Source organism: Theobroma cacao, chromosome 9 (genome assembly GCF_053813885.1).
Source record: "Theobroma cacao isolate CCN51 chromosome 9, ASM5381388v1, whole genome shotgun sequence".
In the NCBI taxonomy this organism is placed as follows: Eukaryota; Viridiplantae; Streptophyta; class Magnoliopsida; order Malvales; family Malvaceae; genus Theobroma; species Theobroma cacao.
The window spans coordinates 6,642,962-6,670,323 of NC_142647.1; the positions used below are offsets into that span (position 1 = coordinate 6,642,962).

The 27,362-nt window shown below is 35.2% G+C and overlaps 5 protein-coding genes, 1 non-coding gene and 1 pseudogene across 6 annotated transcripts; 4 read left to right on the plus strand and 3 right to left on the minus strand.

Annotated features, from left to right (window-relative positions):
* Positions 1 to 1,925, plus strand: PID2 (AGC (cAMP-dependent, cGMP-dependent and protein kinase C) kinase family protein). The gene is made up of 2 exons (XM_007013302.3): positions 1 to 704; positions 820 to 1,925. Exons 1-2 carry the CDS (start codon positions 136 to 138, stop codon positions 1,673 to 1,675), a joined length of 1,425 nt encoding a protein of 474 aa, XP_007013364.3. The 5' UTR covers positions 1 to 135; the 3' UTR covers positions 1,676 to 1,925.
* A 3,288-nt stretch (positions 1,926 to 5,213) lies between these two features.
* LOC18588716 (early nodulin-93-like) lies at positions 5,214 to 6,576 on the plus strand. Its single transcript, XM_007013303.3, has 4 exons — positions 5,214 to 5,393; positions 5,967 to 6,028; positions 6,135 to 6,210; positions 6,302 to 6,576. Exons 1-4 carry the CDS (start codon positions 5,315 to 5,317, stop codon positions 6,394 to 6,396), a joined length of 312 nt encoding a protein of 103 aa, XP_007013365.3. The 5' UTR covers positions 5,214 to 5,314; the 3' UTR covers positions 6,397 to 6,576.
* A 105-nt stretch (positions 6,577 to 6,681) lies between these two features.
* Positions 6,682 to 13,681, minus strand: LOC108663214 (pentatricopeptide repeat-containing protein At1g08070, chloroplastic-like; annotated as a pseudogene).
* A 580-nt stretch (positions 13,682 to 14,261) lies between these two features.
* Positions 14,262 to 15,621, plus strand: LOC18588719 (early nodulin-93-like). Its single transcript, XM_007013306.3, has 4 exons — positions 14,262 to 14,445; positions 15,013 to 15,074; positions 15,181 to 15,256; positions 15,348 to 15,621. The coding sequence occupies exons 1-4, from the start codon at positions 14,367 to 14,369 to the stop codon at positions 15,440 to 15,442; spliced, it is 312 nt and encodes a 103-aa protein (XP_007013368.1). The 5' UTR covers positions 14,262 to 14,366; the 3' UTR covers positions 15,443 to 15,621.
* OTP82 (Tetratricopeptide repeat (TPR)-like superfamily protein) lies at positions 15,567 to 18,200 on the minus strand. The gene has a single exon (XM_018128428.2). The coding sequence runs from the start codon at positions 18,068 to 18,070 to the stop codon at positions 15,782 to 15,784; it is 2,289 nt and encodes a 762-aa protein (XP_017983917.2). The 5' UTR covers positions 18,071 to 18,200; the 3' UTR covers positions 15,567 to 15,781.
* Positions 18,131 to 18,202, minus strand: TRNAD-GUC (transfer RNA aspartic acid (anticodon GUC)). Its single transcript has one exon. It is a non-coding gene; the product is annotated as a tRNA-Asp (tRNA).
* A 4,327-nt stretch (positions 18,203 to 22,529) lies between these two features.
* Positions 22,530 to 24,363, plus strand: LOC18588720 (Ran BP2/NZF zinc finger-like superfamily protein). The gene is made up of 4 exons (XM_007013308.3): positions 22,530 to 22,789; positions 23,116 to 23,436; positions 23,893 to 23,963; positions 24,085 to 24,363. The coding sequence occupies exons 2-4, from the start codon at positions 23,123 to 23,125 to the stop codon at positions 24,093 to 24,095; spliced, it is 396 nt and encodes a 131-aa protein (XP_007013370.1). The 5' UTR covers positions 22,530 to 22,789; positions 23,116 to 23,122; the 3' UTR covers positions 24,096 to 24,363.
* The last annotated feature ends 2,999 nt before the right edge of the window (positions 24,364 to 27,362 follow it).

Consider the following 27,362-nt stretch of genomic DNA (forward strand, 5'->3'; position numbering starts at 1 on the left):
GTAACTTTCTTCGATCACGCATTACAAATTTCATGTGCTAAAACTCACAAAGTTTGTATAAAAAGCCTGAGAAAACCCTTCACAAACATTATAAACTTCTCATTACTACGACTATTACATGCTCCAACAACTACAATGGCAGCGGCCATAACCAGAGATGAATCCGACTACGACAGCAGCTCCTCATCGATTACCGTGCCCGACTCGAGCCGGAGCTGGATGAGCAACCTAAGCTTTGGCAGCCGCCGGAGCTCGGTTTCTCTTTGTTCTGTTGAAACTTCTCTCTACAGCTCTCACAAGCCGCACAAGGCCAACCAGGCCGCATGGGAGGCCATGAAGCGCCTCAGGAGAGCCAAAGGTCGAGTTGGGCTTGACCATTTTCGGCTCCTGCGAAGGCTAGGAAGCGGTGACATAGGGAATGTTTATCTTTGCCAGATAAGGAACCCTGTGGTTGGGTTGCCTCAGTGTTTTTATGCCATGAAAGTGGTGGACAGAGAAGCGCTTGCTATAAGGAAGAAGTTGCAGAGAGCTGACATGGAAAAAGAGATTCTGGGTATGCTTGATCATCCATTCTTGCCAACTTTGTATGCAGAGTTTGAGGCTTCTCATTACTCTTGCTTGGTTATGGAGTTTTGTCCTGGTGGAGACTTGTATGCTGCCAGGCAACGCCAACCCGGAAAGCGCTTCAGCATTTCATCTGCTAAGTAAGTTACTTAATTATAGCTTTTATCTGATTATTATTAGATGCTTGGTTTAGGTTTATCTATCTTAGATGATTGTTAATGGTTCACTGACTTAATAAGGTAAACATTAATGCAGGTTTTACGCTGCTGAGACACTTTTAGCACTGGAATACCTGCACATGATGGGCATTGTTTACAGGGACTTGAAGCCAGAGAATGTCTTGGTTAGAGAAGATGGGCATATTATGCTTTCAGATTTTGATCTTTCCTTCAAATGTGACGTTGTTCCAAAGCTGCTAAGGCCTAAACCCAACTTAGAAGACACTGAAAAGTACGACAAGTACTGCTTGACTCCTTCATGTACTACACCCATGCAACCAGTGCTCTCTTGTTTCTCATCTTCCAACAAGAAAAAGAAAACTGCTACAGTCACAACAATCAGAGAACAAGCTGATTGCCAAGAAGTTGATCCGGAATTGGTGGCTGAACCAATCAATGCTAAATCCAGGTCCTTTGTTGGAACCCACGAGTACTTAGCCCCAGAAGTAATCTCTGGGCAAGGGCATGGAAGTGCTGTGGATTGGTGGACCTTAGGGGTGTTTCTGTATGAAATGTTGTATGGAAGAACGCCCTTCAAAGGTGAAAACAATGAGAAAACCTTGATTAACATCCTTAAACAGCCCTTAACCTTCCCAAGATTCAGTGTTAATAGCGGCAAAGAGTTTGAAGAGATGGTGAAAGTTCAAGATCTCATCAGCAAGCTCCTAGTGAAGAATCCCAAGAAGAGATTTGGAAGTTTGAAGGGTTCTGTCGAAATTAAGAGGCATGAATTCTTCAAGGGAGTGAATTGGGCTTTGATTAGATCAGTCAGGCCACCGGAAGTCCCTAGTGATCTTTACAAGATTAGGAGTAGTAGAGCTCACTTAGCAAAGCTAAGCAAAGAGGAAAGAGACGCCCCATATCAAATCCCTCATCATTTTGACTACTTCTAACTGTAAAATGTAAATAATAATAGGCAAAACAAAAGAATTATGCACGACGTCAAAGAAAGAGTTGTTTTCCTTTTGTTTTTCCTGCTAATGGGAGAGATTGTAGACAATTATTGTAAGCCTAGTTTTCTATGCTTTCAATTAACATATTAGTTTACTTTTATGTATTCTTTTTTTTAACATCTCAATTAATATTTGGGCTTACGTGTAAAAGGAAGGGAGCCCATAATTGTTCCAATATGATTCCCATGAGTAAGTCTATGAACTTCATGTGGAGACAATAATGACTCTTGTCAATGATGGTAAATATAATAAAAATTATCAAAACGAAGCTCTCCTTTGTAAACTTTACGGATCAATTCCTCCGCTTTTTTCACATTTGAGCACTTTCATCGTCACGCATTCACATGTCCTTTCACCGATCAAAGAGGGGAAAAAAGAACAAATAATCAATCATGTTTTCCTGCTCCCCTCTCTTTTCTCTCCCTAAACAAAAGCAAGAATAAAGTTAAACTAAAAATCCCTTAGAGGAATGAATCTCACCTTCCATTCGTTTATCCACTTAAAGTTATTGTTTAGTAGGTTGTGGCAGAGTGAGTTTCGGAAGTATAAACAAAAGGATTATAAAATTTCTTGAGGGGTATAAAACAGAGATGATAACATATGGAAAAAGAAAGAATAGATTATACCATGTGTGGACCACTTACATGATTATTAGAATGTGGTTGAATAATAACATCATAATCAAGAAATATAAAGAATTAGACCATAACTCATTTATATTCTAATCAAACTTCAGCTATTCAGAAGAGTGGTTTTTTGACTATCTTTTATATAAAATTAGACGCAGTCCAAACTTCATCACTTTCTCTTCTTTCTTTTTTTTTTTTTATCTTATACCATTGATTTATATTTAAAGTTCATTAGATTCTACATTCCTTTTGTACATTTCGTTTATCAGCCAATCTTAGAATGAATTCAAGTCTTCCAGAGCCTTGTTTGGAGTATTGTTAGATGCTAGAAGGATGGGAAGTTGGGAACTTATTTCCCGGACCATCTGAATGGGGGATGATTTGATTAAGGATAGGTCAAAGTTTAGTGAAATGAAATTTGATGATATGGGTCAGAACTTTTGGAGAGGATGTTCAGTCAACAGCTTAATTAGTATAAAGGAAAAGGTGGAATAGGTACAAGGGGGAAGGGTGGGCAGCTTTCAACTTTCAACAGATATATAGCCAAATTGCCTGACCCATTTGATGGAATTTTGGGACTGGGGGACCGGTCAGGCGTCAGCCTGCAGAAGCACGCGAGCTTCTTCTTCCACCCCACTTCGGGTGTGTTGATGCATGGAGAAAGTGACAGCGTTATCTCTAGTCTATTATTCCAAAAATTCTCACAGATTCATGGCCAGGTTTCGCCAAAATGGAAAATGACAGATATTCATACAGAGAGGGAATGCTCATCAGCCAACAGGTTGGCAAAAATTATGGGGACCTTCACGTAAACGAATCTTCCTAAACAGAGTATCTCCTTCCTTTACAATTACTTTGCTTTACAAAATAAAACTCTTGCTTGCCCTTTTTCCTCAGGGTAACATGCAAGACAGGATTGCCAAAAAGTTCCCTTAAACTTGATTGCTAAGAATAATACTTAGTAATCAAATTCTTTAATTAAAAATTAGATCAACTCAACTCAAGAAAAATGGAACAGTTCTACTTTAAAGCTTAAATTTTTATTTTTTAATAGGAAGATCTCAAATTCTATATTTAACTCATTTCATGCCATTTTTTTTTAATTTCTTGGCCATAACCATGCCAACTTCATTTGCTAGACATTGCTTTGTCCTGTTAGATAAGTTATACCATAATAATTAGAAAGGCATTAATAAAATAATGGACTGATTCTGCACACACTCAGAAGTCCACAAGCCACAATGAAAATTTGGGTCTGGCTCAATCAAATGTATTAGGCTTGATGGATGGGGCTTTGCTAAAATCTTTAGGACAAGTCCTGGACAAAGAACTTTACCCAAACCCAACTCAACTTCACTTGCTTTGATTGCTAGATCAATTAGTATTTATATCTTGCTTATTTGGTAATGGAATGAGCCCGGCTAACTAAGAAATCCCACAAATGGTTTGGGGATTGGCATTTTATTTGGAGGTCAAAATCGAAGAAAATCTATACCCAACTATTGTTGAATAAAGTTATAAGCAAGAACTACGTTGCATCTAAATAGTCCGAAGTTTGAAAAAAATGAGCATAAAGTGAGACTTTATTGACTATCAGTCGTTTTTTCCTCCTAATGATGAGGACGGAACAAGAGGCTTGAAATTGTGTTAACCAAAGTCTCCATATTAAATTAACTTTTATATTCCTTTGAATAATTTCTCTTTATATAATAAAATGAAATTCGTGATTTTGTCTCTCTTTGTTATTTATTTATTTAATCATGAGCTTTTTGAATAAAAATTTAAATATTTTTCAGACATAAACTCAACTCATGCTTGTAACTATTAAAGCTCAATTTTACTTAATGTGTCTAAATATTTAGTTTTACGATAATTCATCAAGAGGGTGCTGGAAAATTTGGAACTCAATCCAATTTGAAAACAACAATATTCATTTTTTTTCCTTTTCAAGCTACATGAAAAAGAAAGTAAGCATGAGTTTGAAATTCTAAACTATTCTCATTGTCAGAGGCAAATGAATCCAACAGAGTCAAATCCACCAGGCACTGGCCACCCACTCAACCAGAAACCATGAACTACAAGAAGAAAACCATGTTAGTGTTACACGTTAGGACTGCCTGCAGCAGCCTACCAGGGAGCAGCAATCCCATGAAATCCAGCCCTTCTTCCGGGACACGTGGTCCTATCTCATGGGCAATGCAGGTGCATGAAATCACACATTCCAAAATCACCTAAAAAAAGGTTACCCATGGTTTTGTGAAAGCTTTGCCTTTAAACCAGTGGCTTTCTGCAATCTCCATTTAAGAGAAAAAGAGACTTTCAAAAAGTTGAACTAGAAAGCAATTATAATGGATTTCTGTGTATAAGCGAGGAACATAAGTGAATAATGTCAGCAAATCTCGATGCCCATTGTTTTCTTTCTTTATCATAATTTCAGATCAACCTCTAGCTGTTAATTACCAAGGTGCCCTTTGCAATAATAACTTCAAAATTAAAATAAAATGTCAATAGTAGTATCCACAAGTAAATGAAGTAAATGGTTGTAAATATATAATTCAATGATCGTACTTGTTCCTTCTTCCTAACCTACTGGTAATATATAAAACATAGTATTTCAGTTCTTTTTCGTCGCATCTGTCCTTGAAAAACAAAGGCAAGGGCATATGGGGAACAGAGCTACAGAACCAAACCGACATAGGCAGACACCTTAGTGAAAACAAGTGTCGCTGACACTAGAATTCAAGCGAAAACCATCAAACTCTACACCCCCAACACCTGAGGCGGGCACCTTTCCATTATCCAAACATGCTCTATAAATACCCATGCAATTCTCACAATCTCTTCAGGCAAATCTTCAAAAACATCCTCAGTAATAGTTTGTTATCTACCTTTTCTTGAACTTGTTTCATTGTTACCCTTTTTTTTTTGTTTGAAATCTTTTTCCTTTGCAATGGCTAAAAATGTTGCTCAATCTGCTACATTGGCTTCACTTGACCAAAAGCTGGCCATGGCAAAGCGCTGCTCTCATGGTAGGTTTCCTTCTCTTTTTAGCTTTCTTCTTTATCTTTTTTTTTTCCCTTTCAGGCACAGCTTCAGTTGCGGCCTGGATTGTTATTTTTGTTTTCTTTTTTCATCAACTTGCACTTATCTGGTAACTTCATTATGTTTAAACATCATGAGATAACATGCTTGAGTTCCTTGAAAAGTATAGGAGTGAGTGAGGATCTTAATAATTTGATTGAGATTTGCCATATGATGATAACATCCATACAAACAAAAAAGTATAAAGTATTATTTCTTTCTTAACTCTGCAATGGAAAAAAAGAAAGAGCACCTCTTTGATGATGGGGGACCATGATCCTTGGACCCGGGGCTTTCTTTCAAATTATGAATTGAGAGTACTTTCGTTTCACATCATAGTCAAGAATTATGGGTTAATGATAATGATAGCTTTACATTTGGTTTGATTAATGTAATCAAGTAATTAATGCTAAAGCAATTAGATTTTCCGTGATTTTTCATTAACCATTTTACTGTCCGGTTTAGTTATTTAAATGAAAAATACCTTAACTAATAATCTTTTTCGTCTTTTGCACCAATAGAGGGAGTACTTGCTGGAGCTAAGGCAGCCGTTGTTGCTAGCATTGCCACTGCCATTCCAACCGTAAGCATATGAAAGAAAGCTTCGTTATTGTAAATATAAATAGTCCTTTTCTTAGGGGCAATTAAATCTAACATTTCAATCCCTTGGGCTTGACATGCTTATGCAGCTGGCTAGTGTAAGGATGCTGCCCTGGGCAAGAGCCAATCTTAATCACACCGCACAAGCTCTCATAATCTCCACAGGTTCTCATCATCATCATCCTCTTGCCAGATATCAAGATCTTCTTTTAGTAGTAATTTCCTTTTGTTTAATAAAGTTTCGATTCCATTGCAGTGGCTGGAGCTGCCTATTTTATAGTTGCAGACAAGACTGTCTTGGCTACAGCTCGGAAGAACTCCTTCAAGCATGTCCCTAACATGGAGGGATGAATTTGAGTTGATCTAGATTTATACTCGGCTTGTACTCAACAATTATTACTATTTACTTGACTAAGGAAAGAGATAGAAGGAAAATTTTGGGGGATTGGTATTGTAAGAAGCCATTTGCTCCTAGTTGCTATGCAATCCTTCGTCTATATATAAATAAAGAAGGGTTTTTTTCGTTTACAAGGATCAGAGCTTTCCCCACTAAAAAAAATTGACTTCCATCTATCCAGTAAATCTGGACTGCAAGTAACAGTGACAAAATTTATACACTTGGATTTTGATGTGTTCTTTAAATTCTTCCCAAATATATCTAAAAGTTGATAAGGTTTCACCAATAGTCCTTGCATGAGCAGAAACCATCTTTGAAATGGTGGAAGCGGTTTCTGTCTCTGGCAATAATTTCTTTGTTGAAGATCTTGGATATTAGCTTAGTAGCTGAATGGCAATTTCCACATACCCGAAGATTCTTTACAATTCTAATTGTTGTCCCTGGCTTTGTACTGATCAATCCAAAAGCAATTGCTAACTTCTCGCTATGATGACTCAATGCTTCTTCCTTCCAATCCTCAACCATGTCCTGTAGCACCTCTGATGTATCAGTCACAAATCCAGCCTTCTCCAGAAGCGTGTCGACTTCATTCAACATGTCATGAAAATTTCTTTGCATCAGGGATGCACTTTGTCATTGACGAGACAGTCATGATCAAAACTATCCACCTCGATAGAGCTGAAACCAGGAACTTTCTTGACTCCCTTGTTATTTAGCAAGCTTCTTATTCGAACTACATCATCCCATCTACCAGCTCGAGCGTAGATATTTGACAAGAGCACATAAGCTCCAGGATTTTCAGGCTCCAACCCAAAAGACGCTAGGCCACTGATTCACCTAACTCAACGCGCTTATGAACTGTACAAGTTCCAAGCAAAGAACCCCAGATTGCACCATCTGGCTTCATTTCCATATTAATCAAAGCCTCCGCTTCATCAAACAGCACAGCTCGTCCTAGAAGATTTACCATGCATCCATAATGTTGCAGGTCAGGTGAAATTGCATAATCTTGGACCATTGAACTAAAATACTGACGTCCAAGATCAAAGAAAGTAAGAAACCAGCATGGTTACAAGCAGATAACACACCAACAAATGTGATATCATCAAGTTTGAAACCTCCACCCGTCATTCGTGAGAAAAGCTCAAGGGCCTTCTCTGCCAGCCCATGCATTGCTAGTCCAGATAGTATTGCATTCCAAGAAGCCGAACTTGTCTGTTTCATACCATTATGGTTCCTCCTATTACCTTGTTTGGTTCTTTTTTAGTTTTTTGAAGCAAGAAATAGTTAATTTTAAGATTGGTTAATTTTTTAAAAACACAAAATAACTAATACGGACTCCCCTCGTATTAACTATTTCAAGCTTCATTAAGAGTTCAAATAGTTATGGATAAAAATAATCTTACTTATTATATAAAATTACTAATGTTAACGTATAAAATTCCATATTTATATTTTAATGATAAATAATTAATATTTTAATAAAATTTTAATAAAAAGTTAAAAAAAAAGAAAAGGAAAAATGAAAATAGAGAAAAATAAAAAGACATTCAATTAAAAATCATAATAGTATTTTAATAAAAAATTATTAAATTCAATATATTTTTAATATTTTAAAAAATAAATTAAAAGAGAAAAAAGAAAAAAATTATTAATATTTCATAATTTTTTATTAACATTTAAAAATAAATTATTAAATTTAATATATGTTAATATTTTTGAAAAATAAATTGAAAGATAAAAAAGGAAAAATAAATTATTCTATTAAATATGTTTTTTTAAATTTAATTGAAAAAGAAAAAAAGGAAAAATAAATAATTAATATTTTAATAATAAAAAAATGAAAGCAGACGAAAAATAAAAATAAATTAACATAAAATATCATATTAGTATTTTAATAAACAGTTATTAATATTTTAGTAATAAATTATTAATATTTTAATAATATATTATGAAAAAAAATTAAAAGAGAAAAAGGTAAAAATGAAAATAGAGAAAAAATAAAAACAAAAAATCATATTAATATTTTTATAATAAATTATTAAACTATTATTTAATGATAACATTGTCAAAAAATAATGAGTTTCGAAAACCTAAAAAATTTTATTAAATTATAATAAAATATATTTTTATCATTTTATCTCTTATTCTTTTATTATTTTAAGAATATTTTTATCAATCAAATATTGAAATAATTAGAGAAAGGCCAGTGTAATACTATGGGGTCCAACTAGCTTGAAGTGAATGAAAGCCCAAAGATGCAAAGATAACCCAAAAACAGTGAAAGTTCAAATATTAAAAAACATAAATCTAAAAAGTTTAAAATCAAGTCAAAATTTCCTATCAACTTCAATTCAACCCAAATTAAGTCACTATTTGTCAAGCAATTAGACTATACAAGTTCCAACCAATTAGTCTATTTAGAGACAACTTTTAATATATGTAAATTTAAATATTAAAATTTCATTTTTATGTATCAAACTATCTATTGTACTCAATTCTTATATTATTTAATGATTACATAATAATTATTTTGTTATGCAAATCAAAGTTGCTGTGAAAACTTGATGTGCTGCTTCTATACTTCCACACTTTAGGTACATATCAATAAGTAGGGATGTAAATAGGTACAGTATCTATTATTTATGAGATACTTGACCCCAAAACTGTTTAACTATCAAACTATCTGAACCCTATTAAAATCGACATAAAATTGCAAAACATTATCCAAAATCGAAAGCATTATTTGAATCCATTAAATACGCAATTATACGAGGTAAATTTTTTGTCAAAGACTTGGAGTATTCCCATCCTCCTATGAGTTCAATCCTCACTAGTAACAAAATTTTACATATTCAATTAATGTAAATTAATTTTATATTTATTAGTTTACAAAATGATAGGTTAATTAAGATGACAAAGATTGTGTTAAAATTAAGAATGACAAAAGTTCAAATGTTACAATACTTAAAAATTTTGTAACATTATATATAATCGGGTTCAAGTTTAGGGTATGCTAAAGGTGATACCTAAATTAGCTTTTAAAAGCTTTACCTTAATTTGCCCCATAACCAATATAGGGTTTGCGTCTTATGTACTCAAATTCGATATTATCGAATTGAGTACTTATGAGTACCCATATAATTGTGAAATCTCACATTGAGTAAGAGGATAAATTAGGAAATCCTTATCTAAACATATAGATTACATATTTTGAATATCAAACTTAGTTTTAACCTTCAAAAGAATTCATTAACACTTTTATTTATTTGTCACTTTTGAAGTTGAAAATTTTCTAAGGCTGTAAGGAGTCAAAATATATGATTTTTATAAAACAATATTTTGAAAAGAAAAAATAGTAGTAATGATTTCCTTGATTTTTAGATGACTTGAAATGGTTTTTTCACAATTTTTGGAGTACATTAGCTATGGTAAATGAGAGCCGCAAATTTAATTTTAGTCAAACTTTATTTATTTTATTCTTGAAACCAAAATTTAGATTTTGATTCTATTGGATTTTAATATTTTTGATATTTTTATTGAATTCAAATAGGGGTTGGGTTGTTTGCTTATTTACATTAAATATTTTAAGTAAATGAAGAGTAAAAAAAAAAAGAAGTAAAAATGAGGACATTTACTTATATGGTATTTAATGTAAGTAAGTTGGACAGGTTTTATAGGTAATTGTTTCAGAATCTGTATTCTATTTCAAATGTATCGATACATGCTCATAATGTATTGATACAAATGGTCAAGCATCAATACATGTTTATAATGTATCGATACAATTTTTTTTTTAAACCAAATGTATTAATATATAAGCTAAATGTATCGATATATTTTATCGATTTTAGAAAAATAAAAGGGTAAAAGTATATTTTCACACCCAAGCTTATAAATATATCATATTTTCTCAGAGTTAGTAACTCTCAACCATATTTTTAAGGTAAAACCCTAACTCTTAAGTTCTTCCAACTCAATTTTACTCAAAATCATCATTTTTGAAAGAATTGAGTTCAGTTTTGAGTTTTAAATGAAAAATAAGATTTTTCCCACTCTTGAATCTTTAAATCTTGGATTTTTTATTATGAAAATATGGTATTGTTCTAAAATTATTGATGTCTGTAAACTAGAGGATTTGGATGGATTTTCTCATTTACTATAGAGCGCACCTAAGGTAAGAACATTGATTTTATGGGTTTGTACAAATAAGTATTTTGATGAGCAGTAGATGTAGTCTAGATATCAGTTTAGGTGAATCCAAATAGGTCGAATTAGCATAGAACGATTATTATGCGATTCCTAGACTCAATATTAACTGAAATATTTATTTGAGAATTTAGGAAACGTTGAAACTCCGAAAATTTCATTGGAGTATATTTTGGCATACTTGGTAGAAATTAACTTTTGAGGTGAATGGATATACCGTTTTCAAAACTATTTTAGTATGTAAAATTAAAAGTATGATTTGAATGATTGAGGGTTTATTGATGAGCATGTTTTTCCACAAATATTAACTTTAAAAAATGTATTTATGGATACAAAAATGTTTTGGAAATTGGTTTTCAAAACTATATATATATATATATATATATGCAAATATACTATTATGTATGAGTTTTCAACAATGAGGGACAAACATTTTTATGATTGCAGTCTACTCGATTACTCTGGCCTTTGAGCTAGTGTAGGTACGAGAATTATATATATGTGATTGAGAATGGTGTGGATGATTAATATGTTCTTGAACATAAGTATTATGTTTGTGGATTAAGAAAGTCTCCAATTTTCCTTGATTCATGTGTTTGACATGATATGTTATAAATGCTTGATCTTGGTATGATTTTTTATGAAATTTTGATTATGTTGTGATTAGTTCTAGTCCCGGTGTGAGGGTAAGAATACCACAAGGTTAAGCTTGGCCAACGCGTCACTTTTCCCCTTTTTGTATGTTAGCTTTAGTCCCAGTGTGGGGATAAGAATACCATATGGTTAAGTTGGACATCGTACCACTTTTCCCCTCCTTATGAGTCTCGATGTAGAGGTAAAAATACCACAAGATTAAGTTAGGCATCGTACCACTTCTCTTTTCCTTATGAGTCTCAGTGTAATAGTAAGAATATCACAAGGAAGAGTTAGGCGAAAGTACTCATTCTCTTTTTTAATTTGCTCATGGCATGCATTGATGTAATTTTATCAAATAAATGGCTCATTCTCAATTGAATGTTTGATGTTGGACTTGAAGGTTCATAGGTTACTTACCGTATCTCTTGCAAACGTTATGTAAGTTGAGCTTTGATATCAATAGCATATTTTATGCTTTATGAGTTTCAAGTGCATTTATGGTTACATAATTACCATAATTATTTTTGCAATTATGATTTATTATAAAAACTCTTATCCCTTGGTTTGTCCCCTTTCTTGTATTTGCTCATAGAGTCTTTGTGACTCATACAATATTTTCCTCTATTTTGTTTCAGATCAGAAACTTGCTTGGTTAGGCCACTTGGGAGTCATAACTCAACTCATTTTTTATAGGTGTGGTAGATCTTCTTTCCAGCTTTCTAGTGTCGTTACATTTCACAGTCTATGTAGAGTAAAGGCATATTTTTTACATTGTTAATATTGAACTTGGGATATGTAAATAATGTTAATATACTTGTTTACGTTTCCATACATTTTGTTGAGTCCAGGATATGGGTGCATGTTGATGATAAAACTATAGTGGATGAACTATAACAATATAGGTACAGGGTGTATGTAGAACCACAATTGACATAATATTGTGCATATTATATGAGACAAAATGAAAATAACTTTTTACGTTAAGAAGTTCTGTAAAAGGATGACCTTGATGATTTATTGTTGTAAATGACAATGTATGTGAATGTAATGGATGACTAGCCCATGCATATTTGAATTAAACTTACTTAGGCCTAGAGGGCTATGCCCACATAGGTCCTTGTGCTGATCACTATTCTCCAAAAAATAAGATGTGATAATAATAGAATATTCGAACCTTATATTATTGAGTTAAATACTTATGAATACCCGTATAAGAACAACCCATTTACATCCCTATCAATAAGATTCGTCCAAAGATATATACCGGTAGAATTTTGAAAACTCTTGTCTATATAAGCATGAATCCATTTGCCAAGATCAAGGGCATCAAGGTTAGCACAAGCTGGAAGAATGCTTAAGAAAGTGACATAACTCGGACCCTGCTGTATATTTGATCATAGCATTCGCCGAAAAAGCCCTAAGGTTTCTTTATAGTGGCTCGTATGTGTATAACCACCAATCACTACATTCCATGAAATCACATCCCTTTGCTGTACACCACACTTAGAATAAGTGCATTAACAAGATGAATATTAAAACCAAGTCCATGTTTCCTCTTGTAGATCTGTTTGTATCTTTTTGTTCCTTAAATGAAAACTGTAGATTTGCACATGCAGTTTTGTCATTTTTAATTGTGATTAGTGCCAATCTTTATCCATTAGGGTATTTCTTCTCTTGTAGTATTCCTTTCGTTGTATTAAGTTTCATCATTAGTTCTGGATTTTTTTGTAAAATTTTATTTCATTTGTAATTAAAAAAATTTGATTTTTTAAATATATTCTAAATGTATCTATTTATTAATATATATGTCATTAAAATTTGGATGAAATATAAAATTTGTCATGTGATTATTTATCAAAATTTTATGTGTGACAAATTTGTTCATATATATTTCATTCAAATTCTAACGATATATTGATGAACTGAAGGGTTTAGAATAAATTCAAAAAATCACAAATAAAAAAAATCAAGTTTTGTAGATTACGGATAAAAATGGATCATTATGAAAAAGTTAGGACTAATAATGCAATTAACTCTTCTTATTGTTAAAGAGCATCTGAACATTTGACTCATTAATTGATGTGTTATCCCCCTATTTAAAAAATAAGATTCAAATCTCTCTTCTCTTAATTAAAAAAAAACCATTATCCCCTTATCTAAAAAATATAATTCGAATCCCCATTCCCCTTAAAGAGCTTTGGGTTAGAAGTGTAAATGGGTTTTTCTACACTTGCAATTGCATTGTTTCTTCAAAAAAAAAAAAACCTAACCCACCTTTCCTAGCTCAAGAGAACCTGACTGAGCACAATCCGAAAGGACCGAAACCAATGTGCTTGCATTAGGCACAACATTTGCTCCAATCACCCCTTCAATAAAGGCCAATGCCTCTTCATATTAGTAAGTTAAAATTGACCCAAAATAATAATTAAGTTCAAAATTAATCAAGTATTCTTTTTAGGGAATTTGCATTTAGACTGCAACTTTCTAAACAATTTGAGATAACGACATATCTGTATATGATTTACTTCTGACATTGTTTATCTTTTATTTTTCAATCGTACGTATAAAAGAATAGTAGAGTGTGACAAAAGAATGATAGAAAAACGAGTGTCAGAAATATTATCACATGGAAATAAAGTAAAGGGTTGTAAATGTATAATACAATGAGCGTACTCAGTCCCTTCTTTCTAACCTACCACTGATATATATAATATAATTTTAAGTTCTTTTTTTCGTTGCAACTGTTGTTGAAAAACAAAGGCAACGACATATGGGGAACAGAGCTACAGAACCAAACCGACATCAGGAGACACCTTGGTGAAAACAAGTGTCTCTGACGCTAGAATTCAAGTGAAAACCATCAAACTCTAAAACCCCCAATACCTGAGGCAGGCAGGCAGCGTCCCTTTCTCCCAACCACTCCATTATCCAAACATGCTTTATAAATACCCATGCAATTCTAACAATCTATTCAGGCAAATCTTCAAAAACATCCTCGGTAATAGTTTGCCTTCTACCTTTTCTATAACTTGTTCCATTATTACCTTTTCTTTTTTGTTTGAAATCTTTTTTCTTTGCAATGGCTAAAAATGTTGCTCAATCTGCTACCCTGGCTTCACTTGACCAAAAGCTAGCCATGGCAAAGCGCTGCTCTCATGGTAAGTTTCCTTCTCTTTTTAGCTTTCTTCTTTATCTTTTTTTTCCCTTTCAGGCACAGCTTCAGTTGCGGCCTGGATTGTTATATTTGTTTTCTTTTTCATCAACTTGCATTTCTCTGGTAACTTCATTATGTTAAACATCATGGGATAACATGCTTGAGTTCCTTAAAAAGTATAGGAGTGAGTGAGGATCTTAATAATTTGATTGAGATTTGCCATATGATGATAACATCCATACAAACAAAAAAGTATAAAATATTATTTCTTTCTTAACTCTGCAATGGAACAAAAGAAAGAGCACCACTTTGATGATGGGGGACCATGATCCTTAGACCCGGGGCTTTCTTTCAAATTATGAATTGAGAGTACTTTAGTTCCACATTATAGTCAAGAATTATGGGTTAATGATAATGATAGCTTTACATTTGGTATGAGTAATGTAATCAAGTAATTAATGCTAAAGCAATTAATTTTCTTTGATTTTTCGTTAACCATTTACTGTCCGGTTTAGTTATTTAAATGAAAAATACCTTAAATAATGATCTGTTTCGTCTTTTGCACCAACAGAGGGAGTACTTGCTGGAGCAAAGGCAGCCGTTGTTGCTAGCATTGCCACTGCCATTCCAACTGTAAGTATATGAAAGAAAGCTTCATTATTGTAAATATAAATACTCCTTTTCTCAGGGGCAATTAAATCTAACATTTCAATCCCTTGGGCTTGACATGCTTATGCAGCTGGCTAGTGTAAGGATGCTGCCCTGGGCAAGAGCCAATCTTAATCACACCGCACAAGCTCTCATAATCTCCACAGGTTCTCATCATCATCATCCTCTTGCCAGATATCAAGATCTTCTTTTAGTAGTAATTTCCTTTTGTTTAATAAAGTTTCGATTCCATTGCAGTGGCTGGAGCTGCCTATTTTATAGTTGCAGACAAGACTGTCTTGGCTACAGCTCGGAAGAACTCCTTCAAGCATGTCCCTAACATGGAGGCATGAATTTGAGTTGATCTAGATTTAAACTCTGCTTATGCTCCACAATTATTACTATTCACTTGACTAAGGAAAGGGATAGAAAGAAAATTTTGGGGGATTGGTATTGTAAGAAGCCATTTGTTCCTAGTTGGTATGTAATCCTTCGTCTATATATATAAATAAAGAATGGTTTTCATTTACAAGGATCAGAGCTTTCCTGCTCTAAAAAAAAAAAATCGACTTCCATATATCCAGTAAACCTGGAGTGCAAGTATTTACAAGTGATAGTCCCAAGATTTATACACTTGGATTTTGATGTGCCCTTTAAATTCTTCCCAAATATAACTACAAGTTGATAAGGTTTCACCAATAGTCCTTGCATGAGCAGAAACCATCTTTGAAATGGTGGAAGCGGTTTCTGTCTCTGGCAATAATTTCTCTGTTGAAGATCTTGGATATTAGCTTCGTAGCTGAATGGCAATTTCCACATACCCGAAGATTCTTTACAATTCTAATTGTTGTCCCTGGCTTTGTACTGATCAATCCAAAAGCAATTGCTAACTTCTCGCTATGATGACTCAATGCTCCTTCCTTCCATTCCTCATCCATGTCACGGATTACCTCTGATGTATCAGGCACAAATCCAGCCTTCTCCAGAAGCGTGTCGACTTCATTCAACATGTCATAAATTTCTTTGCATCGGGGATGCACTTTGTCACTGACGAGAAACTCATGAACAACACTATCCACCTCGATAGAGCTGCAACCAGGAACTTTCTTCATTCCCTTGTTATTTAGCAAGGTTCTTATTCGAGCTACATCATCCCATCTACCAGCTCCAGCATAGATATTTGACAAGAGCACATAAGCCCCAGGATTATCAGGCTCCAGCTCCAAAAGACGCTGGGCCACTGATTCACCTAACTCAACGCGCTTATGCACTCTACAAGCTCCAAGCAAAGAACCCCAGATTGCACCATCTGGCTTCATTTCCATATTCTGAATCAAAGTTTCTGCTTCATCAAACAGCCCAGCTCGTCCTAGAAGATTTACCATGCATCCATAATGTTGCAGGTCAGGTGAAATTGCATATTCTTGGACCATTGAACTAAAATACTGCCGTCCAAGATCAAGCAAACCAGCATGGGTACAAGCAGATAACACACCGACAAATGTGATATCATCAGGTTTTAAACCTCCACCCATCATTTGTGAGAAAAGCTCAAGGGCCTTATCTGCCAGCCCATGCATTGCTAGTCCAGATATCATTGCATTCCAAGAAGCCAAATTTTTCTGTTCCATACCATTAAAGACTTGTTGTGCTGCTTCTATACTTCCACACTTAGCATACATATCAATAAGACTCGTCCAAAGAGAGATATTGGTTGAATTTTGAAAATTCTTGTCTATGTAAGCATGAATCCATTTGCCAAGATCAAGGGCACCAAGGTTAGCACAAGCTGGAAGAACGCTTAAGAAAGTGACATCACTTGGCTCTATATTTGATCTTAGCATTCGCCGAAAAAGTCCTAAGGCTTCTTTATAGTAGCTCATATGTGTATAACCACCAATCATTACATTCCATGAAATTACATCCCTTTGCTGTAAACCCTCAAACAAATCAAAAGCTGTGTCCAAATCACCACACTTAGAATACATATCAATTAATGCATTAGCAAGATGAATATTAGAACCAAGTCCATGTTCATTAATCCAAGACCTAACCCACGTCCCCAATTCAAGAGAACCCGACTGAGCACAAGCTGAGAGGACCGAAACCAATGTGCTTTCATTAGGCACGACATTTGCTCCAATCATCTCTTCAAAGAAGGCCAATGCCTCTTCATGTTGACCTGTTTGAGCATACCCTGCAATCATCGCGTTCCATGACACCACATCCCTTATGGGAATTTCATCAAAAAGCTTTCGGGCATTTTCCATATAACCAATCGAAACATAACCCGTTATCAGTGCAGTATAAGAGACCGTATCTCTTAGATGACTTTTGTCAAACACCAACCGCGCATTACCAAATTCACCATTTTGCGCATACATATTAATAAGGGAAGTATGAACAAAGGCATCAGACTCAAGCCCAAGCTTCAAAACTTGTCCATGAATCTGTTTCCCTTCCTGGGTACTTGCTGTTTTCGCACAAGATTTTAAAACGAAAGGAAAAGTATAAGAATTCGGGACAATACCGGACCAGATCATTTTAACATAGAATTCTAAGGCGAGTCCAGGGGATGAACTCAATGAAAATCCTCTAATCATTGTGTTCCAAATAACTTGATTGGGTTCATCAATGGATTCAAAGAGTAAAAGAGCATAAGGCAAGTCACCAAAAGGCGAAACGGCGCAGAATTCGATGAGCTTGCTGAGAGCAAACTGGGTGTGGTGGAGGCCGGTTTTGATTATATGGCAGTGGACTTGTTTGAGGGTTTGGATGGTCCTGCATTTCGAGAGGAGGGAAAGGGATGGGTGGTTTTGGAGGAGCTTGTAAGGTGGGTCTGACGAAGGGAGGAGATGGAGTGGGAAAGGAGATATGGAGACTGAAGTTGATGGCAGTGCCATTTCACGTTTGGAGGTTTTGAGAGGGATAAGAGTGGAGATGATTTTTTTTTTTTTTTTGAAATGCCGTTGGTCGTTCATAGAGAGGTTTTTTTTTTTGGTAACCCGCCAAAATGGAAAACAACAATAAAAATGTCTTATCGCCGTTGCCGGGGATCGAACCCGGGTCGCCCGCGTGACAGGCGGGAATACTTACCACTATACTACAACGACTCTATGTGAGAGCCAGGTAGAACATATATAAGTCGGACAATTCAAACAGAACAACAAACTACAATGGCAAAGCACATAATTATAAACTTGAACTGCGCGTCTGTATTCTTAATTCTTCTCTTGGTTCTTATCATCATCAGCCTCATCCATGTCCTTATTATCCGATACATTGCTTCGAGGAAGTTTGCTGAGCTCATTTTTCCCATCATCTCCACAAAGAAATTCCAATCCATATTCAATTTCTCTAGCTACTTTCTAGTTTAAGCAGATGCAGACATTGTGACCTTTCTTCCTTATTCAAGTAATACAACTCTTTGTTGATATTGGTTGTGGGCCGTGTGGCCACCATGGTCAGTTGCATTGGTTGCCCTGTAGCCATTTAGAGTAGATACTATTAGTATTGTCGAGAGACACGATTTTCAAACAGCTAGAATACTTTTAATTCTTAAAAGAAGAAGATCTTGCCAAGATTGGAGATGTTTCAGGCTTCTTCTGTTAGAATTGTATAGTTAGCAACATAATCTGCGAATGTTCCTTGGCTGGTATGATAGTTGTAAATCTTGCGGATAGAATAGTTTTCACAAATAGGATTTTGATATGGCTAATTAAACATCATTGTAATTGAAAGGAAGAGGCAGATGTATTATGAAATAATAAGAAAGAGGAGGAAAAAAAAAACTTGAGACAACCTGCTACAAAAGAACAAACTGCACTAAGCAGTAAAACTGTTTGTGACAACAAACTAAAAAAGAAGATGCTGAAAATCAACTATACAATTTTATATTTCTCTAGCTCCTATTAATCCTGTCCACTCTCCCGTAATCTACTCAACACCCTTAAGCCTGCATCTAATAACCTCCTTGATACGATTAAGAGAGGACCATAAGCTTTAGCAGATAACTTCCTGGTAGTTAATGGGACTCCTAAGTACCTGACTGGAAAAGATCCTACTTTGAAGACAGTGATAGATTGAATTTCTATAAGCACATAGGCTTTGATGCCAGAACAGAAAATCCCAGATTTTGAGCTATTCAGTTGAAGGCCAGATATAACGTACAGAAATAATTTAGAATATTCTCTATTGCTGCAACTGAATTGAGAGTACCTTTGCAGAAAACCATGAGATCATCTTCAAAGGAAACACGATCAATGAGTTGGACTTGCTTGCATTTAGGATGGAACTGAATTTGACCTTTCCTAGCTGTCGTTCAAGTATTCTTGATAAAACCTTTATAGCTATTACAAACAGATAAGATGACAAGGGATCACCTTGCCTAACTCCCCTTGCTCCAGAGAAGCAACTAAACAACACAACATTTGAACCAAGAGATAAATTCTGCAGGAAACTCCATGGCTTCCATAACTTATAATAGGAAGTCCCAACTGAACCTATTTCTTGACAAAGAGTAGATTTGAATTAGGAGATGATATAAGGAATCCGGTGATGCTGAAATTTGAAATCAAGATCCTTAGACATCTTAATTATGTTTATATTACCTCAAACCTGCAAAGTTAATGATTAAGTAATTAAGGTAATCCAAGGTGATTTTATAAAGATTTTTCGACTATTTATGCGATCAGATATGAATAATGTCTGTAATAAGAAATTTAAAAGTCATGATTAATTGAGAACATGTATATGATATATAGTTGGAACAAAGTTGAGATTATCAGCCTTGGGTACAAGGTATGCAGAGGCAAATGCGCTCTAATTCTGGAACAATGGACATGCACGCGATTAATTATAGACATTAACAGAAAACATTGCTTGGAACGGGTTCAAATCGATGTCACATTTGGTTCGATTGGCATTCTGAAAGTGTTAAAATGTTGTACTTAATTAAGATCCCTCTAGTTCAAACCTAGTTGGTGAAGATAATTTAATGGTGTTGGTTACTATTTATTACCTCGATCCAATCCCTTTAGAAATTCCAACTTTAAGTCAGTTCTTAGTGTAAAACCACCTGGATTGACAATTACTAGTAATTGGGTTCAATAAAATAAATGGTGCCCAGGAGAGATGCCTGGTACAAGTCATTTTCTCACTTTGAAAGTTGGGATAATAGCGAGGGAATAGGAGGACAGGACACCAAGGGATGAAACTTTTGCAAGGATAATATCTATCATCTCTTTGGAATGGTCACCAAGCAATGATCCGCCAAATCGATTTGTAAAGTTTAAAGCGACTGTTGTTATTTTTGGCCCAGTCCAACCAGATTTGTTGGGTGAGCCAAGTAGCTTCCATGATTTAACAGCTAAAATATTTCAGACTTTGCCCCATATGTGATCTGTCCAAAGCACCTGGAATAAGCAAGACTGCTGTTAACATCATAATTAAGGTTTTACTTCTTTTTGAGTGCTAGCTGGCCGAAAATTTCAAAATCACGTGGCAGGGAAGGGGGAGAATATCCAAAATTCAAAAGCAACGGCTATTCTTCCTGGGTAATCCCTTAATGGATGTGGATTCTCTACATATTATTGAAGGGAGATGGCCCTCTTCTGAAAACAAGTCGAAAGCAGAGAATAAAGCTGGAGTGGCTGCAGTTCTAAGGTTTTTTTTTTTTTTTAGGAGGAATATTCATCATGTCTGGTAAAAAATGGTGATTAGGATTCCTCCTTATCGCACGTCAGTCAAGACGCAAGCATTTATGCCTATTTGGAGTTTGAATGTGTTTGCCATGTAAGCAATGGAGACCCCACATACCATAGTCAGAGGGTTTTACTCTACAAATGGCTTACGAATCCTTTAGTTGAGTATATCCTGTAAGCGGTCTGTAACTTGCAAATGCATGTTTTTCTTCCTCCCATTGTTTATTTTTCACATGGGAATTAGGTGGTTGATTTGGACCATGTTCATGAATGAGGCCAAGGTTGGAGGAATGAAGTGATTAGAAATATATAGTATATGTTATTTATAAAATGAAAAGCAAAGATCCCATGTAAAGCCAAGAATGGCTAGGAATTCGGGTGGTGAATTCTTGTAAAATCAACTCAAATGCCATGGCCAATGTCTCTTTGGCACGCCTTCTTTGGCTTGCAGCGTGCAGAAGGCATGCCTGAGCAGGAATCTGCCAATGGCCATATTTGAATCCTTTATGCTGGTCAAGAAATGCAGCTCATCACATCGTATTAAAAACTACTACTACATTAAGCAGGTTCGTTTTTGTTTTTCAGGTGCAATGGAGCCCAACTTTAACGTGCCACTTTTATGATTAGATAACTAGCTAGCCCACCAGCGTCAGTCCGCCGCAAACCATATTCGAGTTAAACATTCAGCAGAACATTCCCATTCCCTCTTTTTTATATAAATTTTAGCCATGCCTGCTTGTTTTCCTCACGCGTCAGGCTAGAACAAGATATATGGGACTTTGATTGAAAACATCCGGAGAAAGGAAGCCAAGGTCAAGTCACCATGCGGAATATACATTGACAGAGTGATTGGGAAGAGCATTGAGAGCAAAGGGCGCCAATTGATATGAATCTTCAAAATGGCTTTTGAATTATTGCAAGCAAGGGAATCGAAACATGCAAAAAAGGAATTTTGCAATGGATGTGCACTATAAAGAATAAATTCCAAATGCAAACCAAGAAGAAAAAAAATTTCCTCCCATGTTTCTTAACCTTTTTTACTGTCCCACCTGCACCGGCACTGTATAAGCCTGCTCAAGGAAGGTATATCTGGCTACTTGGATGAATCACGAACCCCCCTTATGTTGGCATTTGACGTGTCCATCCACGTCAGCTTGGGATTCGGAAGTAGCAATCCTTGTCAGCGTGATGTGTCTATACACGTAGAGACATGCGTCAGCTTTGCCCGTGGGCAGAGCAAGCCTGGTGACTTGCGAATAAATTATGTATTAATAAGTTCCAATATTATAGTTCTTGTCAATTTAATTTAATGTATGTTGTCATGTAATAATCAGAGGGCTAAAAAGAATATCAGATGTGAATGGCATTTTCAAGTAGTTCCTTTTAGTTTAACAAGTGAAAACCATTGCTGCAACAAAACTTATATATGGACAGAGTTGAAGGTGGAGATCCATTCAAATTAAGAGTTAAAGGGTTAAATTATATTCGATAATACTCGAAAAAGTTATGGTATATTGATCTAGAGAAAAAGAAAAAAGAAGACTGCAGCAGCCTCCATCCAAATAACACTTCCCCTCATAACACCTCGATTGGGGTAGCAATATGGATGAGAAGAGAATAATATTTCACATTGTTTTTCAGCAATAATGATAGGGAATCACAAAAAGAGGGGGCATGTTTGGAATTCTATTCTGAAAATACATGAATACTGAACACATGCACTGCGCGCTAAGCTATCTTCCCAAGAATAGTGAAAGTAGCAGAACTAACTACGAGGAGCTAGGTTTCATCTAAACTTCTCAGAAGAAATGTCTGCTTTTGGAATCCCATGAAGACATAAAGAAAAAATTTGACAGACCAACATCCATGACCCCACAAATCAAGCCTTTAACAAGTATATAAAGCCCTCCCATCCCAAACACCAAAATCACCAATTGCACTAAGAACTTATTAATCAGCTACTACTACTTTTCTTCCAGGCCCTTGATTTTCCAGGAGGTATGCTTCTATGATCTTGCTTGTTTCCTGAGCTTCAAATGTTTTGTCTTGGTTTGAACTCAAGCCATCAACAAAAGTCTTTGTCTCTAGCCACAGTTGCATTAGTTTCTGTTTGTAAAAGAACATTAGAATTCAAGAATTACTGCAAGTGAATAGAAAATCCTTTATCAAGTGAAAGGAGCTTGCTTTGAGCTTTAGGCTAGCATGATTATAGAATTTTTTTTCCTTTTTTGTTTCTTATATAGGACTAGTAGCGACTAGGGAAGAATAATGAAATCTGGTCTGATTTCTTTTTCTCATTTTCTTCTTTGTGAAATGGTTATCAGGACCAAAATGAGCTGGACAGGAGGAGATTGGATGTGTGCAGCATGCCAACACCAGAATTTTAAAAAGAGGGAAGCATGTCAACGTTGCGGGTATCCCAAGTATGGTGGCCCCGATGTATCAACCTACTTATACAATAGAACAGAAGTTTTGGCCGGGGACTGGTATTGTGCTGCCATGAACTGTGGAGCTCACAACTATGCTAGCAGACCAAACTGCTATCGATGTGGTACCATTAAAAATGATTATGGCGGTTATAGTATGATGGGCTCTGAAGGGAGTGCTCCTCCTGGATGGAAGACCGGTGACTGGATTTGCACCGGGTGAGTTTGCATTGACATTTTGCTTTGAGTAAAGGATGCCTTGATTACTTTTGAGTGACAACAAGAAAAAGGACCATAACCCGTAATAAAATTTCAGAAAATGTTCTTCCTGAGCATAAAATTCCACAAATAAGCTGCATTGTCTTTGTTTATGACATTCTTGATATTGCATTCTTTTCCCTCTTCCAAACAATGATAATATGGAGTTTCGTTTATAATGATAGCAGATAATAAATTCTCATGATAGTGTTCATCTTCCAAAAACAAAATTTTCAAGAAATTTCTCAGCATATTTTTAGAATTCTACGGCAATGCAATCCTTTTGATAACCATTTTGTCACATATTACTTGAATAATAATGATAATATGGATACTGTCATTTTGTTCTTTATCCTTACCCTTTACCTGATATGACTGACTTGCCAGTTAAATATGATTGCAAAATTGTTTGGACAGATATGGATGTGGAGTTCACAACTATGCTAGCAGGATGGAATGCTTCAAATGCAAGACACCAAGGGATTTTGGTAAGAAATCTCGGTAGCCATTGCAGCATTGATCTTCTCATAGGGAAAAAAAAACATAATCCATTGAAAAGCTATTCAGTGCAAGTTCCTGACAATTTTTTCTTTTTCTTCTACTTTTCAGGTGGTGCTTAGGAATTTAGGGACAATATTGTCTGCAATGTCACTCATCTCTCTTCCCATCTGATCCTTCCACCATTTTTGTTTAATTTGAAGTCAAACAACATTTAGGTTGACCAAGGTTGCAGGCCTTTTTCCAAGTATAGCCATGTAGCTACACTGATCAGCAGAAGGATTTCTGGCTTTATTGTGTGAGGCATGTGGTGTTCCAACATGAAGCTTTGAAATCTTTTCCCTTCTTTTCTAATAAAAAATTTAATGGAAATACTATGTTTTAAGTGCATATATATGAAAATCCTTCTTTCCCTCTGGGTATGTGTGAGTGTGGGGAACATCCATAATTCAATACTACTTTTGGGGGTGGTCCAAGGAATTTACTGGCACAAGTGTTGCTTATATCAACAGAGAAATTCAAGTCTTAATCCAAGGACCACCATCCTTAGCTTTGGATTCAACCAATGCAATAAAACTAATTCAAATTGAGATAGCTGAAAACTCAGAAATGAGATTCAAGGAATCTCTATGAGCAGTTAACTTCAAAAGGCAGGCTTTCTCTCAGAGCAATAATTTATGATCCTTTTAAGCATCAAATCTGTAGAACTATATGTAAATATGAAGATAAGAACCAGATGCTCTTACTTTAAAAGCATAGATGCAATGCTAAGTTCAAAGCAAGTCAATCCTTCTTTTTCCACTCATTTTAGTGGCTCCGCTCTGAAGTCAGAGCACTTAATTTCACTTACTATCACTTCGTTTGAAGCAAGATGAGTTCCACAATCATAGAACCTACACCATTGCTAAATATGGAAAATTTCCGAAGCATGAAGGTTAACCTTCGAAGTTCACAAAGCATGACCATTGCAAATTTCCAAACTCGTCTGCTTAATGACCAAGTTGACTTCTTGATCTTCTCCTGACCTCAAAAACATGCCTTGTGCCTAAAAACGTTACTTAAGCCAAAACCTGCATTTTGTTTTCTTCAGGATTCAGGGGGAGCGGGTGCAACATGGCTTATACAGTTTCAAGGGAAAGTGGGGCTGAAGGGAATAGAACCTAAGTCAGCCATAGGCGGAGGACCTAATGCGTGACCTCCCCGACTAGGAGTAGGGTTCTAAAGTCTATACATCTCGCCTTTAAAGAAAGCGATACTTGAACCATTAATTCAAAGAATCATGTTCAGTATGCTCATAGTTTTTACTATTTAGGATGTCATTTGGTAATTAGTCAAATAGCAACTACGCATACGTGATTGTCCCCCTCCTACACTCCGTTATCTAGCTTAATTTCTCAAGATTCTTATTGCCCTTGGCTAGGCTGCTTTTTATGTTAGTTATTCGTCAAGATTTGTAAGTGGCCCATTTCAGTTGCACCAGTTCTAGAGCACATCCAGGGGGTCCAGACACTAGGATAACACAACATTGCGATGCTGCTACTTTTCCACTTTCCATTTAACTTTATTTGTTGCTTAATTTGGAACCTAGTCATGGAAAATTGTATGGTGCCAAATCAAGGAGCATATTATGTTTAATTTTTGTCTAAGATTCGCAGGTAATATCTCTGTCTCGGTTCCCCTGTTTCGTACAATTATAAGCAAGACAAGAGGGCATTGACAAATTTAAAAAAAAAAAACAGAATATTCAAAGAACTATGCATGCATGCAAGATTTAACATACTTTTGACAACAATAATTGAAGTAAAGCAACATCTTTAAAACCTAAATCCACTCTGACTTACCCTGCTGCCAGCAGTACATGGTCTCTTGTCTCCTATATAACTCTTCCAATCACCTTTCAGAAATTACTAAAAACATTCCAGACTAAAATTGTTGATAGTACTGTTGAATGTAGGAGGATTTCTGATTGCATATTGAAAGGAAAACACTTTTAGTTAGTGATAAATTAAGTTAAGCATCTGAGCCAAGTGTAATCTAGTTGACATTTGAGGTTTTGTAGCATCATGAATATATATATATATTAGTTCCTAAGAAAGGGTAACTTCAGGCCTCAAAGCTATCAGATCTGCACATAGTGGGACTCATTCCTCGGTCCCATTCAATCATATATTCCGGTGAGATGATATCCAATCTAAATTTTTATTTGCCAAACGTGCATGAAAGTGGACGTGATGCTGCTATCTTTGCATTCAAGTGATGACAAGCTGTCCCTTTTACAATTAACGACAAAGAAAGTTGTTTGATTCAATGCAGAATAACGAATTATAAACAGTCTTTAGAATTTGTATGCAAACACGAGCTGGTATTTTTTGGTTTAAACTTATTATTATAGCAGGGGAATTTTTATCATCTAACGATCGGTAAAGCACCACTGAGTCATGGAGAATCTGCTTTACAGTTCACTTGCGTATTAAGCCTCCCCTTTTCTTCCTTTTTCTTTGGCTAGGTGTCGCCAAAGTTAACGAATGCTAGTGAATGGTGACCACTTAGCTTCCAGCACAATGCATGGTTGGTTTCATGGAAATGAAATGGATGCTTCTGTTTGCTCTCTGTTGTTTTCAGCATCGGTTCTTAATTCTCAGGCAGGTTTCAACATGTTTTTACAATGACAGTCTTGCTTTTTCCTTTCTTTTCTTGTTAATGTCGATGAATCTCCTTGCATTGCATGTAAATCTCATTGACTTGTAACATCCCGGAAAATACAAATTAAGGTTGGTTCAATCCTTCATTATCAAGCTAAATATATACATATGGATGAGACAATTAATGAAGCTTTGGCTGAGCTGTAACACTAATCATTCAACCTCTAATTGACAAGTGTTGATCTGTTGGAGCTCTCATCAATGGCAGTCTAGACCATTTGATTTATCCGAGTAACAAATTAGCAATGGATCAAGATCCTGCCAAACTTTTATAGCTTGCAACTTGGATGGAATAGTGACATATTACATGATATAAATTTAGGTTCCATAATTAGCTTCCAAAATTACATTTAAACTTAGGAATTATATCAAATTATAGCTTGTTATATAGTGAGGTTTAAGTATGTTTAAAATTTTAATTAGCTTCATTTAAAGATAACGTAATAATTTAATAATTTGTTTGTTAGTGCTTGTAATTTATACTTTAGCCACAAACATAATTTAAGCATCTTTTAAGGGCCAATTCAATCAAGATAAGGATTAAGAACTAAAACGGCAATAAATTTTTTTTTTGTGTGAGGAGGAGTTTAATTTATCAAAAATTTTAATTGGTCATTATATAAAAAGATGGAAATTATAATTATTAATTGTTCTCATTGAAAAATCAAATTTTCATTATAATTAAAT